At 33.2% G+C, this 20,581-nt stretch overlaps 1 protein-coding gene across 6 annotated transcripts in view; it reads left to right on the forward strand.

Annotated features, from left to right (window-relative positions):
- Nucleotides 1-14,093, forward strand: part of Ssbp2 (single stranded DNA binding protein 2) — a 335,480-nt gene extending 321,387 nt beyond the window's left edge. For 5 of the 6 annotated variants that reach the window (XM_076857059.1, XM_076857060.1, XM_076857061.1 and 2 more), the window contains 2 exons: nucleotides 436-534; nucleotides 8,258-14,093. In XM_076857059.1, the coding sequence (XP_076713174.1) occupies nucleotides 436-534; nucleotides 8,258-8,287 (129 nt within the window). In that variant the 3' untranslated portion in view covers nucleotides 8,288-14,093. The remainder of the gene's footprint in view (nucleotides 1-435; nucleotides 535-8,257) is intronic. The other variant, XM_076857062.1, reaches the window with a different exon arrangement.
- Nucleotides 14,094-20,581: the final 6,488 nt, after the last annotated feature.

Below are 20,581 nucleotides of genomic sequence, written 5' to 3' on the forward strand. Positions count from 1 at the left end.
AGCAGTAACCTTTCAAAGTTTGATTAATGAAATTGCTGAGGGAATTGTCATTCCACCATGCTTATCTGTGAGGGTTCTCTCTTCACCGTGCCCATGTTGGGAAAATTTTTTAAACTCTGCAGAGTTCTAGGAGCTCTATAAACTGAGGATTGGAAGTTGAATAAATATTGATTCTAAGGCTAAGAAAATAGTTGTTGTAGTTTATTTGGGGGATTTTTTTTTTTTGGTTTGTTTTTAAATTTTCATTTGGGAGAGTATTAGTACTTGCCAAGGTACAAAGAATGAACTAGAATACGTGGTAGAAGTCTAAGATTAAAATTATAAGTCTGCTTTGTCCTTAGAGATGCTGCTGTAGATTCAGTTTTTGAAACAGTACAATGCAAGAGGGAAATTAAAATCTTCAACAATGCCTTGTTTTCTAAATCTTGTTTACAGAATTCTCCCAATAATATGAGCCTGAGTAATCAACCGGGCACTCCAAGGGATGATGGTGAAATGGGGGGAAATTTCTTAAATCCTTTTCAGAGTGAGAGTGTAAGTATTCCCTTGACTATATTATTATATACAGATTTTATTTCTGAAGCTCTTCTATTACAATAAATGCATAAAATCATTATTATTTCTGTTTGTCTAGAGTTCAATAGGTTGATCTTTAAAAAGTTACAGGAAACTTTAAAGTAAAATTTCTTTAAGATTTTTAAAATAAACTTCTTCTCTTATATTTCTATTCTATCTACATAGTTACAAAACCATAATACTAATTTTCTCATAGAGAACACTTACTACGAATAATGAAAATGGAAACAGGTTGTTTATTTGATGTGTCTTACAACTTTAAATGTTACTAAAATGTTTGCTAAAAAAAAAAAATAGATCTATTCTCAGGGCTGTCCTTAAAGTTGTGAAAATAATCTATCAGTGTGTTGTTTCTTCATATAATAGACCTCACCAGAATGGAGGCCATATTGGTGGTCTGTTAATCTGAACTGGATACTTACATCAATTTTTGAGTGTGATTACATTGTTAAACAAAAGCAGTATCCTTCCATATCTCCATAGAAGTAGACAGAACCAAGAAGTGAAGTAATCAAAATCATTTGTTCATTTAACAGACAATTTCTGATCACTTACCATGTGCCAAGGCAATATGCTAGGTACTAGAACGAGACAAGATGGTGCTTTTTCTTAGGGAATTTTAAACCATTATTTCAAGCTGGATGCCATGGCACGTATCTGTAACACCAGCTACTCTGGAGGCTGATGCAGGAGAGTTTGAGGCCAACCTGGGCAACCTAGTGAAACCCTATCCAAAAACAAATCAATAAACAAACAAAGCAAAGCAAACTTTCCCATTATATGGAGACTGGAAATGTACCTCACTGGTAAAGTGCTTGCCTAGCACATGTAAGACACTAGGTTTAATCCCCAGTAACGAAAATTTTTTAAAAAAGAGAAAAACCATTTACAGGGTTTTTTTAAAATACAGCTTGCCAAAACCCTCCCTAGGCTTAGTGAATCAGAATTTCCAAGAGTGAGTTGGAGCATACTGTAATGAAAACTCTTTGTTAGTGATGCTAATATGTATTCTCTGCAAAGAATCATGAAATTGGTATATAGTATGAAAGATTTCAAAACCTAAATGAATTTCGTCTTTATATGATCCATTACCCCACATATGCATTACTATCATTAAAATTTATTATGGAGGTCCTGCCAACTACAGTCAGAATGAGAAGAGACATCTACCCCCATTGTGCCCAATTTAGCCTTTACCAGAGGTAATACCATAAGAACTTGAAGTGGTGGCTAATAGCATGTCTACTTTTGCACAGACTGGTTGCTTCCCCACAGGAAAACTAAGATTTAGGTTCTGTAGATTCTTTTACTTCTTGGCCTTAAACTATAGCCTCTCATGGGACAAGACTTCTCTGCTTTGGGGTTTTATTTCTGTTAAAATTAGAAAAGAGTGCTGATTTTTATTTTGTTTTACTTACAGGACATATATAATTAGTGAGAACAAAGAAGGTGTATGTATATAAATATATATAAATTTGTATAAAGAAATCAAAATCTTAGCTTTCCGTGATGAGGATATAGGAAAAATATGAGAAACAGTTTAAGTCATAATGCCTCAGGATTATAGAAATCGTTTTATAGATCCTGGTTCTTTCACTGGTTTATTTCAGGACTGTGAATAAATGAGTCATTTTCCTGTGTTCATTTTATCTAATTAATTTTATCTTTTCTTTCCTATTCTTTTAATTCTTCCTGCGGTAATATGGTATGATCTAATGAGGTATATGATATCAATACAGTTGAAAGTTTATTGAGCTTGCTAAATGGAAAGAACTAGGATAAAGATGAAGTCTTCTGAGATAAATATATATTCATCCTCAAAGAATACAATCTAATAAGAAAAACAGATGTTTACATAATTAAAACAAGGCAAATTAATAAATGCTATAACACATTATTCATAAGAGCTAAGAAATGGAGTCCATTGACTGATGATTAGATAAAGAAAATGTGGTACATACATGTAATAGAACACTATTCAGTCATAAAAATGAATGGAATTCTCTGTTTTGTGACATGGATGGTCCTGGAGGATATTATGTGAAGTAAAAGAAGACAGATACAGAAAGACAAATCAGGCATGATCTTGCCCAAATGTAAGAATCTTAAAAAAGTTGATCTCGTAGAACTTGAGAATAGAATATTGATTACCAAAAGCTGAGGAGAATATAGGGAAAGACTGAGTTACAGTTAGAAGTGAGTTCTGTTGTACTACTGCATAGTAGAGTGACTATAGGTAATAAAAATGCACTATGTATTTCCAAAAAAAAAAAAAAAACTAGAAGGAAGAACATTTAATGTCTTTATCACAAAGAAGTGCAGTATTTGAGAAGATGGATATATTTATCCAGATTTGAACATTATACAATGCACACATGTATCAAAAAACCTTATAGTGGGCCTAGGGTTGTAGCTCAGTGGTAGAGTGCTTGTATAGCATGTGTGAGGCACTAGGTTTGATTCTTAGTACAACTTTAAAAAATAAAGGTATCGTATCAATCTACAGCTAAAAATATTTTTAAAAGTCATATAGTACTCCATAAATATATATAGTTTTATATATCCATTTAAAAAGTAAAATTTTAAAAATAAATGTGGTAAGTAGACATAAGCGAGGTGTTTTAAATGTAAATAAAGAAAATAGATTAATTCGGGGTTGAAAAAAAACTGTAAAAAGATTCCACATGGCTTTAACTTTATGGGCAGAAACAAGAGGAGCCCTTCTCTCTCCTTCCTTCCCATATTTGTCACTGATGAATGCTCCTCTGTTTAACAGTCAGAAGAGGAGTACCAATTCAAAATTGGCATCAGAAATCTCTTCATGAGAAGCAGAAAATCAAATAGGATTTAAAGAATTTCTTTATACACCACCCTCGCCCTTTAATCCAACCGAGACTATGTTCCATGTAAAGCCACAGATTGTTGTAAATCTGCATTTAGAAAGGACAGCAGCTGAAGCAGGTCTTCCCTCATCCCAGACCCTGGCCCAGCCTTACAGCCCCTGAACCCAAGAAGGTTCAATGTCTCCAACAGAAAGGTCCCAAAGGAAAAAATATTTGGATGGTGGATCAAGACACTGTACCATACCCTGGAGGGTAGCACAACCAGAAAGCAGGTCCACGCAGCAGTTCCCTCCTTTTGTCTGTCTGCTTTTAATGGATGGTGTCCCTGTTACCTGTGGCTTTCTTTATCACATTACCACATGTTTTTGTTTAGACTTTTTTTTTCGTAAGATCAAGCAGAAGAGAGGAGAGAGGAAGAAAAACAAAAAGTGATTTAGTGCTGGCAAATGTAAGGGTTTAAGGAAGTAAATAACTAGTTATCTCCCATAAATTGTTTTTATTATAATCAAGGAAAGTAGAACTGTTTAATAAATGCAAAAAGAAAACATTTCCCCCAAAAAATAAATATGAAAATTCTAGTCTTTTTAATGCACATAATCCTAAAAGCACATTTTTTTTTTTTTTTTTTTTTTTTTTAGCAGTCTGCCTTTTGAAGACCTGAGACATTTTACTCTGACCACAAAAGAGACTTAGTAAGGGAGCAATCACCTATCGAGTGCTTATTACAGATGAAGTATTATCCTAGTCATTTCATACATGCTACTTTATTTAATAATATAGAAACAAAAATTTCCAGTGGAAGTCATAAACCTCTCAGTGCCAACATACTTGACAGAGCAAAATGAAAATCAAAAAATATTTCACTATTCAGCCTTTTTTTTTCCAATCACAAAGTTCTTATTTCAAGAAGCAAAGATGCCCCCTAGTGTTCAAACTGTAAAGTGCTGGGTTTTGAAGGTACAGAATATGACAAGCTTAATTTTAAAAAGTTTTTCATGATTTCCAAGTGGAGAAAGCAATAACTAGGTCTACTCTTCTGAATTAATTAATAAAAATATTTCCTTGTGCAATTGATCTATCATCAGTTCAGGACACATGATATTAAACCCTAGAATCAAATAGAAATTATAAACAAGGTGGTTGATCATCTCCTACTGCACATACTCCCCTTTGTCTGTTTCTGTTACTGTGCAGAAATCCCAACAACTCAAATTTTTGATGTAGTCACATAACCACTAAATTTATTTTGCTTTATTTTATATGAGAATTGCAGAACTATTCTTTATTTCTCATTAATAAATATTATATAGAAACTAAGACACAGTAATGTAGTAAGATCTAATGTGAGATCTTGAAATACATAAACAGAAATGTATTGACATTGCTCAAAGATTTAGTGAATATCTCTGATAGATGCAATGATACATGGACTAGGTATATAACAATGAAAATATCACAAGTTCATGCCAAAGAATGCCATTTCAAAATATAGTTCAGGTAAAATAAGTTGATATATGCTAAAAATGATATCTTTAGGTTTCAATTTTTTGCTAAATCAAATGGTAATGTTGTTCACAGCTTTGTAAGAACCATTTTATCCTCTGTGGAGAAGAATACTCTGAATATTTTGAAACAGGGCAACCTGATATCACAGCATTTTGATACAGACATTACAATTTGCCATCACATATTGATGCAGCAATACAATAGAAACACTGAAGTTTGGCCACAGTATAGTATACCATGAATATTTTATGTCTCTAAATATGATACCCGATTTAACACCTACTCTTCCTTTTCTTCCGGAAAAACATTAGCCACTTCTCTAGTATCTTGAAGAATAGCAATCAATAGAAAAATTCTTTTTTGCTTTCATATTCTGTAAGTTTTCCTAGAAATTTTGTGATTTCCCCTTAATTTCATTTAGTTGAAACAGTTTCAATAAAGGCAGTTAAAAGATGAGCAGTCTACAGCCTTAGGAGTACAAATAGCACATTGTTTATGTAGACACTCAGCCATAAAAACATCCTATCTTACTGTATCAAATACAATTAGCACAACATTTCTATAGTTATTCATACTACTCAAAAAATATACTTTATTAGATGCTTGATAATTTTTTTGAGTGTTATTTCTTGGAGCTATTGCTTTCATCCTTTCTGACTGAATGTGTTCCTTATTCTATGATATTATACTCCTTTTTTTTCAGTTTCCTCCCTGGGAAACCTATTTATTTTAATTTCCCAATGAATTAGTAACAAATTATCATTTTTCTATAAGATTTGCTAGAGATATTTGAAATATCACAGGTTGATAATGTTAACAATTACTGGTGTTACAGGATGGTAGCAACTAGTAAAAAATACTTGATAACAGTGTATGTGCATGTGTGTAGCTTTACATATGTACATCTCTTAACAAAATGTCTGTTAGGGTGAGGACTACTATATATTTTAAGAATATTTCCCAATGTTACATGATATACAAATGAACTGGAGTACTATGGTAAAAGGATTCAAGAACTTTTAAAATCCTGATTATTTAAATTTCTATGATTTATCCAGGAATTTTTGAAATATTTCCTTTGAGGTCCTTTCTGAAATGCTTTAGTAACTCACTGTTTTAGACTATTGGCATAGTATACTCAATAAACACTGTATTTTAAAATAATTATCAGGGGCTGGGATTGTGGCTCAGCAGTGGAGCACTCGCCTAGCACATGCGAGGCCCTGGGTTTGATCCTCAGCACCACATAAAAATAAAGATATTGTGTTCACCTAAAACAATTTTTTTAAAAAAATTCTCAGTGCCCATTTTGCCATATACTTTTGATTTTTTCTACTTCTAATAAAACCTTGATATCCATTTATTATTGTTTAATGCTTTCCCCTGAAAATAAACTACAAAATATAATTCTGTTAGTTAAAGGCTGTGGATAACTCATTGAAGCTCAAGTATACAATTTGTCTTGCAAGACTATGGTGGTACCTTGTAATGAAATGGGGTGTATTCCCATTCCAGCATAGGGTCAGGTGAGCTCCATCAGCTGCCCTGTCTATGAATGTTTCCATGATTGGTTTGGTTTTGCTTTGCTTTGTTTTTTGCTACCATGATCAAGAATAAAGGGAGAGATGTTTGTCTATCCGACTGAATCTTTCTCTTCTCTGGCAGTATCCCCTTTTTATCACCCTATTATCCAACATTGGAGTGAATTGACTGTGTGACTTAGTTCTTGTACTGAAACTAAACTTTGGGCTATTAGATGATTAACAAGATGATTAAATTTTCCTTGTTGTGGCCCATGTTTGAAGGATTAACAGTTCTCCCCCATGGCCCAGTGACCCTTTTCCCAGCCTCATTCTTCACCTTTACTCAGGAACAACGTGCTTTTTATTTGAGAGGTCTTCCACTTGAGTCATGATCACCTTTTGCCCTCCAGGGGAAATCCTTCCCTTGGTTCTCCTCATCTCAGTACATACCTCACACCTCTTTACTAGTTTCAACAACCCATCTATTCATTCTGTTCTCTGTCTGCCACCTTTCTAAAAAATTGTATTCTCTCCCCAGGAGCCTCAGTGTTCCTGGTTAAGCCCCAACAGCCCTGGACCAATCCCTTAGACTTTTTGCCTCTTCATAAGACACAACCATTAAATGCATGTTGAAAAGAATCACCTTTTGCCTAGGTCCTCACAGGTTTTCAATAAAGCACTTAAAATATTTCAGGGTCCACATTTACATTTTAATTTAGAAGCCTTTTTATCTATAGACCATTACTATCTGAGATTTCTTCTCACAGTTCAGCCAATTTAGGGCTGTTTTTCAAAGTGATGGCCACTAGCTGCATGTAGATATTTAAATAAATGAAAATTAGATAACATTAAAATTTTTCATTTCTCAGTTGCACTGGCATCATTTCTTGTGCTCAGTAGCCACATGTGACCAATGGTTTCTGTGTTGGAAGCACAGATTGTAAGACAGGTCTGTCGCTGAAGGAAATTTTCCTGAACAGTGCTGTTCTAGAACTTTTTTTTTTTTTTGTCACAGTCTGCTCCTCAATACCATGAAGGTAGATTGGCATAAAACAAAATAATTGCTCTTCTTCCTTTATAAATCATTTTTGAGGCCACTTTTTGCACATTTCTGAAAGCCTCATCTTGAATCCCTTGTCTAGGGAATCAGAGTGCCAAGTAAATGTAACAACTGTGACCCTATTGTCACTCAAATGATTGTGGATTGAGATTGGAGTCATATTAGGGGAAGAGGTTCATATGGTAAAGTCTAAAGCAGACTCTTAAAGGTATTTTAAATGTTTTAATGAAAACTTAGGGCCAGCTGGGAGTTAGTTTGGCTTCGTTTATCTCCACTATTCACCTAGAATTAAGGAGCACTTTCTAAGTATCCAATAAGAATACATAGTTTAAGGACTTTATATTTATTTAATCTTCTCAGAACCCCTTGATAATATTATTAAATTCATTTTACAGGTGAGGAAACTAAAGCTGAGAGAGTTAAGTAACTCTCCAGGACACATTGCTAAATAGATAGCAAAGATAAGTCCTCATAATTATTTCATTATGATCCACCTTGGACTGGTTACTCAAGTTGTTACAGTTGCCAGCAAAACATAAATCTGTCTGGAAGGAGAAGGCTGAGGGACTGGATTATCAGCCTCCTGGGTCTGGGAGAGAATTGGATCAATTGCTGCAGAGGAAATAATAAAAATTTTAGAATTAAGACTATATAAACTTTTTCTTTTTATATCATATAGGGTAAAAATCTTAAGCATGAAAGAACATAAGAAAATTGCCATTAAAATATGGATTCTTCTTTCTTTCTAGTACTCCCCTAGCATGACAATGAGTGTGTGATCCATTACCAAGTCTCCTTATGAAAACCACAGTGAGTCAGCCCTTCACAGAACTACTACGGAAGAAAATTATTCATCACAGTGTACAGTTAAACAAAGGAATCTCGGCCACACCAAACCAATCTTTTTATTTCCTGCTCTCTCCCCTATTTTGTGAAGAAAGCAGGTCCAAAAGTGATCCAAACAACTGTACGGAGCGGCACATCAGAATTGCCCTAAACTGAACTGCAAATAATTATCTGTGTATGTATATGTGTGGGAAAGAGAATGTATCGTATATGCGGATGTTATATGGACATATACGCATACATACATTGACCCACGGGACATTGTAAAATATTATCACATGACATCTTAAGTAGAAATAAGTAGGGACTTTTATTCCATCCTTTTTTTCACGTTTACATTTTAATTATTAAAAGTTGCTCCTGCCCCTTCCCTGAACTATTTTGTGCTGTGTATATCACTGCTTTATATAAGTTATTTTTTAAGGTGAACTCAGATGTTATGGTTTTGTAAATGTCTGCAATCATGGATAGGAATAAAATTGCTTATTTGAGAGCTTTCATTAAATCGTGTCTCATGCAAGTTATCCTGTGAATCCCAAAGTGTACTGTCTCAAGAAATGAAAGTGTGTTTTCATCCTATGTCAAATCAAACAATTTCTCAGTTACATTCAGTGAAAAGTATTTTTGTATTTTTTTATTTGAGAAAAACACTTCAAATCAACAAAAGCTTAACTGGGGCCTCACACAGTATATTTCTGCAATAACTGCTTTAAAGGGAGTTCTTGATCTGTTTGTCAAGATGTTAGATAATACAGAAATCATCAATTAGCTCAAATTACCTAGACCATAGCAATAAAGTGACAGGGGTTGTCATATTTTAGCAACATATATCTCCTTAACATGATAAAGCCCAGAAGTAATAATAAGACCATTTGCTTGGATTTGTCACTTCTCACCAGACATATTAGAGATAAATTTTTAAAAACATACTAGTGTGAAATGGTATCTGGTTTTTATTCAGGCTTCCTGTGAACATATCTACATAGACCTTGCAAGGAAACGCATTGAAACGTTTGAGAATTTCAACTCAAGGAAGAAAAGAGCTATTAGTACAGCTGAGGACTTCTGGAACACTACTTTTTTGAGCCTGCGTTTTGCTTGTTATCAGCAGAATGGACTGGTATCAGTCACTTCTGCTGTCCCTTCTCACTAATAGCAGAGCACCTGCTCTATTTCCAGTACAGAGGTCTTCGATTCTGAAGCAGATCATCTGTAGTAACACTTTGCTTACAAAATGACCACAGTAACATTGATTGATGATTGATCAGTCAGTTACACTAATTAGAGATCAATCTGGCTATTGTCTTCAGTAGAATAAATATATATGTTGTAACTGACAGTTTAGCAAAGAATGAGGAAATGTTAAAAATAAAAGTCATTTTTCTTGTGAAAGCATCTTGCTCTGTTACACTTTCCAGATCTTTCAACTTGTGTTTATTATACATGCAAGCACCAAATATAAATTTAAAAATATGAACTTGAACTCTGGATTTTAAAAGATAATTTGGTGATCCTTTGTGTTATAATCATGACACAAATAACCACTGATAAACACCAACTGTATACACAAACTCCGCAGACTTTGAAAAGTATCAGTTAACCTCCCTTTTAAGGAGTCTTCTCTTTTCTGTAGGCTTGTGGGTCTCTAAGTAAAAATTTGGCCGTATATTTGTTAGTTTTTGATCCCAGATAATTTATCTCTCTTGCGTTCATAGAAATTGGTTTCTTCTGAAAATAAAGATTTTTGCCTGTACATGTCAGGGGTGCTGGTCAGAACTGTGGAGGAAGAAAAAGGGAAATTTATGTTACAGATTTAAGCTATAATAAAATGAATCCCAATTAATTACACAGTAGCCAGTGTCAGGTGTCAAGACTGCTCCCTAGAGAGCAGCTCCACCCTCTCAAACTGCAGAAACCTGAATGAATAATTCAGACCAAAAGGTCCTTACCTCAAACCCAGGTAACCTGAAAATGACACTGTACAGACATCCATATTAACAAGAATAATTGTAAATTTTACTTTATGTGAAAATTGTACAAAAATTGACAGTCCTAAGCTTAAACTTACAGTGCTAGAATTCTTAAACATTTTGTTTACTCTCTTCTCCATTATCACTAATCTTGGATTTCTTTTATTTGCCTTCCGAGAAGGTACTGTTTCTTATCATAAAGAATTAGGAACCTGATTTTACTTGCCCTTATTTTGTGGGTATTCCGAGAATATGAACAGCATCATGAGCTCCATTATTTCTAACCTGTTTGGTCTAAAAGGTAAAATTTTATTTTTGTTCATTTATTTCCAAGATATAGCAACCAATTTGTTGTAAATATTTGTTTCATTTTCTTTCTTGGGACCCAGATTAAAAATAGCTATTTCAGATTTTAAAGTTTCTGAAATAGTTGAAATATTATTTTTGAGGAGAAATTGTATTTTAAGAAAACCAGAATATAAAAATGCTTCATTTTTATTTCCAAATTATTTTCTCATGTATTGAGTGGAGGATAGTATCTGTATATTAATTTTTTTAGGTTTTAAATCATTTAAACCTTAATATTTTTTTATAATAAGAACATTTAGCCTTTTCCTCTTATGTTTCCCATCTCCATCAAAGCACTTGTGTTGCTGTTGATATGCACTGCCTGTTTGTAGGATTATTTTTACACATTTCACCTCACAGTAATTATATCAGCAATCTTGACTACATTAAACTTGTAATACACATGTAAAGTGTGAAAATAAGTAGTTGGTGAAAACATTAATTCTTATTACTCTGTTTTATATTCTGCCTCACTCCAGTTGATAATGCATGTCATTCTTTCCAAGTTATGTATAATTCTTAACCAGCTATCTTTTAAATTGCCCATGGGAACAAAGACTATGGGGTGCTATTGACCTGGTACAACTCTGTATTCAATCAGTGAATCCAGCTCTCCTTTAAAAATGTGCCAATTTGGACTCTGTTGCTGATGAATAGGAATTTTACAGCCAAGAATATGAGGTTAAGATTTCTCTGTTGCCAAAAAATTCACAAGTCAATCCTGTTCCCCTACCAGGAAAAGTACCCAAACTCCTTTCCCTCTAGGAATAAAATATAGAAAACTTCTCTTTTTATGATTCTCTAAGATACGTAAACTCCACTGCATTTCATAGGGTCATTCAGTTAATACTCTAGTTTAAAAGACAGCAAGTGAAAATAAATAAGTTCAATTTGGGGCATGAGGAAGCTGCCCATCTACCTGCACTTTTTCATCATGTCATTCTGGGGTGTGCAACAAAACATTCAAAGCAGTCCCTCACCAGAGGCATTCCCCCACAATCCTTTATTCCCTAAAGTCTTACTGGCTCTGCCCATGGTTTTGTCCATTATTCCCTCCCAGTCCCTGAAACCTCCAGTAGAGATAAGATACAGACGAACATTTTTACTTCCTCATCCCTACGATTTTCATCTCCACGTAGTATTAATAGTAGTTTTCCCAGGAAAAATAATTGGAATTTTCATTTCTTGATTATCACTTAATTACAAACAGTGCCACAAATCATAGCTTCTTAACATTGGAATACATTATTGTATTTTGACACTAGTTATCCCTTTTTTATGTTTTATGCACTGATTCTCTTTCCTTGAAAACACCAGTTGATACAAATAGCCTATGAATGATAATGTAGTGAGGAGAAGTCTAACATGGGGGAAGAGTTGTCAAATATTTTCCAAAAAAGCAAATTAATCACTTATTTATATTTTTCCCTACTGGTAGAATAAGTTTCTTGTTTGCTGTGAGGAGCAGGAATCTGTATTTTCTTAAAACATCTATACCCAATCTTAAGCATTTGTAAGGGTCTCCATCAGACTATGAGCCATACCTTAAGAGATACTGGAAAAGGAAGAGTGATGAACCATGAACACTTCCATTTTGCATACTAAATGTGTGTACTGTCTTCATGGTCAGATATGGTAGCATGAAGTGTGCTCACAAAATACGCCCAATGTGATTTGCATTAATACAACTGATAAACATAATTCTTTCCTTTGATGACTTTTCATTTCAATGATAAAACAATAATAGAAGTGTTTTGGGATGGATAGAAAGTACTTACAACACATGAGCAGATGGAGTCTCCAAAGTCCAGACTTCACATGCCCATGCTAGCTTGTCCAGGTGAGACCTTCTTATGAGGGCAATGTATCTAAAGATAAGGACATGAATGATTACTAATCTTCAATCACTTCACTATCTTGCCAAGATTCATGCAGTAATTATAGTTTTCTAATGTACACATTTGTATCTAAGAAATTGAATTGCCATTATTAATTTATTTCACCAAAAGCACTAACTTTAACCATGAACTGTAATTCAGATTAAGAAGGTTGACCTACAGGTGGAAAACACACCTGAGACCTCTTTAATTACTTTTCTAAACTATATTCTAAAGAGAAATTCTCAGCTGAATAAGTCTCCCAGGAGAATTTCTTCTAAGTTTCCCATGTTAACTTAGTATAATTGGTTTTCCTAAATAGAAGAATAATTTCCATAAGAAGTTTAAATGTGAATACTTTTACTTCTACATCTTTGAAAATGAAATACAGTACTATATGTGGGTAGTGGATTATACATATTTAAAGTGGGACTAGGTGTTTTCATGTATTCAATTTCAGTTTGTCTCTTTCCTCTTTGCAAATTTACTCATTATCAGGATAAAAATTGGACTCATTTTGATTATCTTAGTCATTGAAACATTATGATCTGCTCCTAAAATATTTAGCATTTCATTTTTGAGATGTGATATCAACATAACAAAGGCAGTATTTTTTCCAGAAAAAATGATATAAAGGATTTATTCACAATAATATTAAAACTTTATCCATTTTCTCTTTTGTACCAAGTGGCCTCAGTACATTGCCTGAGAATGAAATTTGGATTCCTCACAGTATTCTCAGAACACAATACAATATGTTGTTAACTAAATTTCTATCATCTCTTTGTAATATTGCTCATTTAAATGTAATCAACCACTTATTTTTTTAGAAAACAATTCAAATAATCTGTCAGTTCACATAATTTGACAGCAAATCTACTTTAATTTTGCAATACCTTAGAAATATTCTTAAATAAACTACTGATTTAAATGTGTGTATGGCTTTCTATCAGATCATATTTCAAAATGCTTTACTTTCCTTGCGTTGACAATTAAAAACTTAAAATATATGTATTTAAAAACAAAATGCTGTTATTTCAGACATGAAAATATGAAGAAGTCTTTATAAGTAGAATTCTTTACTCATAATAGCCTTCAATTTATTGAATTGTTTAATTAATCTGTGGTTTTAAGAATATAAGATGTTTTCTTACTGCACATGTTAAGTAGTTATACCTATAATGTCTTCCTGGAAAAACAGAATTATTTGTAAGGTTTTTATAAGTGCACAATTTATGTATAACTATAATTGGAATCTGGGATGACTCAGTAATCTACTATTCTTAATTCAATAATGGCCACCAGCTATCTGGCACGTTTTGTAAATTTAGCATCTGTGTATGTGTGCGTGTGTGTATGTGTATGTGTGTGTGCACGTGCACAATATTACATTTATTCTCAAATAGGTTTATTACTTAATGTTTTTGTAAAAGTACTTGAGCTGTTCATGTAATGGGAAAGTTGCCATAAAGATGTATATAAATGCCCCTTAATTTGGCACGTCTTCACATTTAATTTATAAAAATACAGCTTTTAATTTACAATTTCTACCCTTTCATTTCTATCCTCTACTTCAATGGTTATTGGAAAAGTAAATTATTTCCATAAAGCCAGCATAAATGTTTTCTGAATTACAAGTCAAAATATAACTAATGTGGACATCTTTGTATATAATTGAATTAGAAATGATGCCTTATGTAAAATCCAGGAGTTTGTAATATCAAAGAATTTATACACATTTAAGAAAAGGCTACAATGAGTGTCAGGCTCTATGTGGTCAGATAACTAAACTTTGCCAAAAAAATGACTAATATTATTAGCAAATCAATATTCATTAATGGATGAAGTTTTGGTATTTTATTCTAAGTGGAATTACATATAATGTGGAAATCTGAAGCATTTATTTAGGCAATTCATACATTCCTATGATTGTCTTCAATTACTTTCATCTTTCTGAAGGACTATACAGATAGATGGTTGCCTAAGTTTGTCAGGAACATTTCCCAAATAAAGATCTTGAAGTAGATTCTGCATACTGTTGTATAGATGAATAAGAATATATGAGGAGGAAGATCTATAATTGGATTAAGTATTCACCCTTAGATATCAATGGAAATACATAAATCATTTTTTCAATAATTTTTTAAAACTAGTCCACATTATTTATTATGGCTTTGATCCAAATGGAATCCTCTAGTTCAGTGATGCAGCACATTTATACATAATGACTTGAAAGAAAAATGTTATAAAACCCACTGGCCACACAGTCTGAGCCAAAGGTTACTACAAGTAGTTTGTCAGGTGATTTTAGCAAGGTGCCCGGATTCTGGGGGCTGGCCAGAGCACTGGTAGCAAGGCAACAGAGGGATCCTTTCCTCTGAAACAGGTAGAAGAAATGGAACCAAGAACTTTCCTGTAAGTTGTTTTTAGTGTTTGAAGCATTATGCAGGTTCAGGCCAGGAACTGCAAAGATAAATAAAAGCTGAATCAGTTCAGTCCTCCCTCAGCTCCTGCGGTGAATAAGAAAATAAAGAGTGAAGGAATCAAAAATGAAGGGAAAGAAGGACGTAAGTATCCACATTCCTAGCCCTCCAGAAGTACAAGTAATTGTTTGTTTTCATAGTTCAACATACCCTTCAAAGTGAAGAAATATTTTGATATCAAAAGGATAAAAATTAAATAAAAGAAATTCTAGAAGTTGTATTCTCCCAACTTTGATTAAAATATGGTGTTGCTTAAATAAAATTCTATGGCCAAAAGATATTGTACAAATCAATGTTTAGTTGTCTCATTCAGTTTGCAAAGTTTCCCTTTATGTAAATGCTGGGCTCCACTTGGTTATAGCTGCATGTCTCTGTGAACAACAACCTTAAATTCTTATCACAAAACTGTCTTTCCATCTTAGAATCCACAATTCTTGCTGGTAATAGGATACCTAGTTATACTACATGAAAAAAAATTGCCTTTAAATGTGTTTTCAAAAACAGCATCATATGTATTATGTAAATTAGTATCAGTTACATAAAGGAATTCAGCATTGCTTACTTACGTAAATATTGTTTCCGAGAAAGAAATGGTTTATAAATTCAAAACAAAATGTTTCTTGATATCTTTTCTATCACAGTGCTCAGCATTTTGTCATTAAGTTAGCCATTTCACTTATGTCTGAAGGGCTATCACACATATCTAATGGTCTCAAAATTACTTTAACAATATATGTATCAGTCATTGAAACTGACATTAATTTTAATTTTGAGAACTCAGATGCCATTTTAAAGAGTTACTAGCCACATTTTCACATATGTTCTTCATATTTAAGTGGTACTTAATCTAGGCACATTTTTTGATTCAATGAAAAACCTTCAGAGAATTGAGCATACATCCATTAAAAAAAAGATAGTCCAATGAATACTTGGAAAATATTAGCCATATATGAAAATGTTAGATGAAAACAGAAGCACTATCCCAAGATATCCATCTCACTATGCAAGTTCTCAAATGAATGCCTAAATTCAAAATTAAGATGCTCAGCATAACAATTATTGATAATGTGGTTGAACCAAATAAAATCAACGTAAGAGCCCTATTCAACTGCGTAAAGGGTAGATTAGTAAATTCAGTCAGAATCTCTGAGATCTCCATAAAACCAGACCATAACCAAACTCCAAATATTGAGTCACTTGAGTTTAAAATTCAATACATTTAGCAAAAAATCCCATTTAAAATAGGCTGCACAAAATTTCAGATTCTTCTTAATAATTATAATCTTACTGAAAGATATTTAGTTGCAAAAATGGCATGGTTCAATGAAGTTCAATGCAGAATATAAAATACTGAAGGTCCAAACCTCTGCAGAACTTGTATGCTATGACTATTTCTGCAATGAGCCTCTTAAATCATTCCAGAGGAGTCGTATGGGTTGAACAAAAGACAAGCTGACAAGCTGACTCCGGTTCCTTTACTTCACGGTTATTTAAAATCTTGTTTGAAAAGGTATATTTACCTACTATATTTTCAAGTTCTAGAAAGATTTGCATAATGTTTCTGTGTAAGAGACTTAGACTGAACTGTGCATTTGCAAAAATGAATAGCAAATATTTTCCTTCAAGTAATTAGAAATATTTTGCTGTTTTGCCCTGGTAGTAGAGACTTCAGATAACATGAAATACAGATTACAAAAGTGTATGTTCCAGAAAACGTTAATGTTCATTTGACATTTGTTTAAAATAAATACAATAAAATATCTTTTTGGTTTACTTGGCAGTATTGATTCATCAAGTTTTTCATGACCTGAGCTCTTGCATTGGGTTTCAAAGATTGATATTCTTTTCACCTCACATGTGAATTAAAACGGTACTGAAAATGAATAAACTTATTCAACTAAAGAGAAGTTTTAGAGCAGGCAAATGATTAAATCAGAAATCTTTCCCATTCAAGTTGCAAAAATAGATGTTCTTACTCCTCATGACTAGAAAATTGACATTGACACAGATTAATGATTGATCACCAAGCTGCCACATAAACTTCCGGTTCAGAAGTTAAATGCATACAGTAAATTCCTAACCTACATTAGGGGAATTTCTTCTGTGAGGATCTTGATTTTGCTTGCTAAAGTAAGCTACATGTTATTAAATATTTTCAGATATAAATTGTCACAATTAAAACATTACAAATCTATTCCTTCAAGGTAAACCTATACACAGAAATAAACAAGGTTGAGAAAGTTAGAATAAATTGCAAAAAAAAAAAAAAAAAGTAAGTTTAGCTTTGGAGAGACAGAGTATATATTTTTAGTGATTTATTAATATATTTCAACTTCCAAGCCCTTTAAATTCTTTCTTATTTCACAAATTTAACTCATACTAAAGGAAATAGAGTGAATGTCGTTGGATGAGTTGGAAATGTCAAAAAGGGGACCAAAATGTTTCATTTTCTTTTTACAGTGAGAACGTTACATTACATAGGAAATACTCTTACCAGTCAGTGAAGAGAATAATTAGATATCCAATCATGTTATCTTGAATAACTGAAGTCTAACTTCTCAGTAAGAAACTTCTCAGTACCTTTTGGGAGTGCAAATTCTCTCTCCTACCCTCTCTGTCATCTCATCTCATCTCCTCATACTGTTTCCCCTAGTATCTGCAATTAGTCTCATAGAAGAGGTACTCTATAGACTTATAGAAGGAACTTCCGTAAGTAGCTATTAGCTTAAAAGGATTTGTGTGGCTTTTGAAACCCCCCTCCTTTATTCCTTGGGGAGTAACATAGGCACTGGTGAGCAAGGTCTGATTTTTTTTTTTTTTTTTTTGGAACAAAAAAGACTCCATTACAAATAGTTAACTAAAAGCCAAGTCAATACAAATATTTAACTGCTATGGCAGATGATAATAGCAACTCACAATCACCATAATCTTTTCTGTAATGAATCATTACATTCAACAAAAAGAATTCCATTTCTCCATTAGGCAATCTTTCAAGATGTTTGCTTTGGGGCTAACCATATTCCTCATCTCTACCACAAAACCCATTCAAGGCAAGTTGACAGCAGTTCTTCTCAATCTGTTCTTACTGGTATCCCTCCCCACTGGTCCCTGGAGTATTATTATAGAAATAGTGTTCGTAAACACTTGTCACTGAATGGGCTGCTAGTGGTTCCTTCAGTCAGTGCCAGCTCCTTAGCAGTTCCTCAGAGTGAACAAACCACCACTGTGCTCTGCCTGCGCTGAGTCTCCTTGGTTTCTGTAGGCGCCCATGAAACTTTCAGCTATTGTAAACTTTACTTCCAATCTCTAATTTTTTATCAACATATTATGAGGTATTCTATAGTTTATGTTGTCAGCTTTTTTAAAAAAAAAAATTCTTGTCTGGGTTTTAGCGGTTTTAAAGGCAAGAAAAAAGTTCAGTGATGGATAAAAAATGATAATTCATCAATGAACTGATGATATTTTAATTAAACATATTAACTGGTTTCTACTGATAAGCATTAGGCATGTAATATTAGGTAGGCATATATATGATCCTTGTCAGTCCTGAGTTTGCTCAGCTTTTTTATGCTACATGGCACATTATAACATTAAGACAAATGTCTACTAATCTTATTTTTGTTAACTTTTGAAAATATACATGTGTAGTAATGTTTTTAGACAAATACTTTTAAATATTTAATGTTTTGTAACAATAGAAGAGGGGGAAGAGGAAAAGAGCCTGCCAAATTATTGTTCCTTCACGTGGATGAAGTAGACCTCATGGTTTTATTGTCCACCTCTTCAATCAATATTTTTTTGGTGTCTGATTTTGTTTTTTGTTTTTGTTTTTGTTTTGGAACCCAAGAGTGCTTAAACCACTGAGCTATATCCTCAGCCCTTTTATATTTTATTTTAAGACAGGATCTCACTAAGTTGCTGAGGCTGGCTTTGAACTTGTGATCCTCCTGCCTCAGCCTCCCAAATTGTTGTGAATTACAAGAATGTGCCACCGTGCCTGGCCAATAGTTCTAAAATACAGTTCACATTAAGTATATCTGCGTATCTAAGACTTCTAAAAATCAGTAAACATAAGTAATAGGATCCTATTTTAGCTTGCATTTTTATTACATTTATGAGGGTTTTTTCCTGTAAACATAATTTATCCAAACGTAATTTATCCAAACGTAGCAAGGCAACATTTTCTCATCCAAACATGTTCATTCAGTTACTTCAACATCTAACAGTCAGGTGGGGACCACATGGGTTAGTGGGGAGGCAATCATATCCCGTTGTAACTGATTAATTACGTGGCTTTCAAAAATTAAAATAGTGAGCAATTAGTTAAGGAAAACAAATGATAGTATTTCTCAAACCTATGTATTTGATGATGGTTTATAATAATTAACAGCTATTACATGTCAGAGATAAAACTAGCTCCCCCATAAGGAGGTAAGTTGAATTAACTAGTAAGCCTGCTGATTAAAATACTTTGATTTTACTGTAGGTTCCAAATGATTCACAAGTATGCTCAAAGACTGAGATGGAAAAGTGAGGTGGGAGGTTATCTAAGAACCAAAACCTTCACATGGAAGTAGTAGATAAAATTTCTCTGCTTAATCCTATCACATTTTGATAATAGTAATAACCATGCTATATTCGACACCTGATGTCAAGATGAGATCTTATAAATGCCTGGAAAATAGTTATATTGTAGACAGTCTGAAAAAAATATATGTTTTTTGGATCTTTTCTGCTAATAATAACAAGTTTGGGGGCCTAATTTTTCTGAAAATGTCACAGAATTTTTTTTTAAATATCAGTTTTCACAGAAAACTCCAGGTTCCTGAAGAAGCAACCAAAAGGTGATGGTAGTCAGGAGCTATGTAATTAAATATGTGTTTTACTCAGTGTATTAAGCCCCCTTAAAAGTTTTATTTATTTATTTTGCTTTTTAAAAACAGTCTTCATCTTTTAGTGTTTGTCTGCTTGTTTCGTTTTGTTTTATTCTTAATAGTGCCGGAGATTGAACCCAAGCTCTCCTCTTGCTAGACAAGTGCTCTACTATTGAGCTACACCCCACCCCACACCCCACTTGTTCTCTTAGAACAATTTAAGTAACTTGTAAAATTGAGCGGAAGGTACAGGGACATCCCACAAATGTCCTGTCCCTACACATGTATAGCCTGTCCCTTAATCAGTTTCAACATCCTTCACTAAAATGCTACATTTGTTTCAATTGATGAACCTTCATTGACATAACCAAATAATATTGAACTAGAATTTTCTTTTAAATGCCAATGTCTGTATAGAACAAAGTTTTGTCATCTTGACTACATTCTGAGCTTTACTACATCAAGTAAAATAAAAATATTTGTCCAGTCTCTAAACCCTCTGAACTGGTAAGTTGTTCATAGTATTTTAAGAAAAGAAATATTAAAATATAAAAAATATAATTTTATGAAGTCATTTCGTTCTTGTGGAGATGTTCTGCTTTTTGTTTTTATTTGTTGAAAGAACTTTCAATGTCCACTTGAAGGAGGAAAGCCACCCTAACAATACCCTGATGT

This window comes from Callospermophilus lateralis, chromosome 5 (assembly GCF_048772815.1).
Source record: "Callospermophilus lateralis isolate mCalLat2 chromosome 5, mCalLat2.hap1, whole genome shotgun sequence".
NCBI lineage: Eukaryota > Metazoa > Chordata > Mammalia > Rodentia > Sciuridae > Callospermophilus > Callospermophilus lateralis.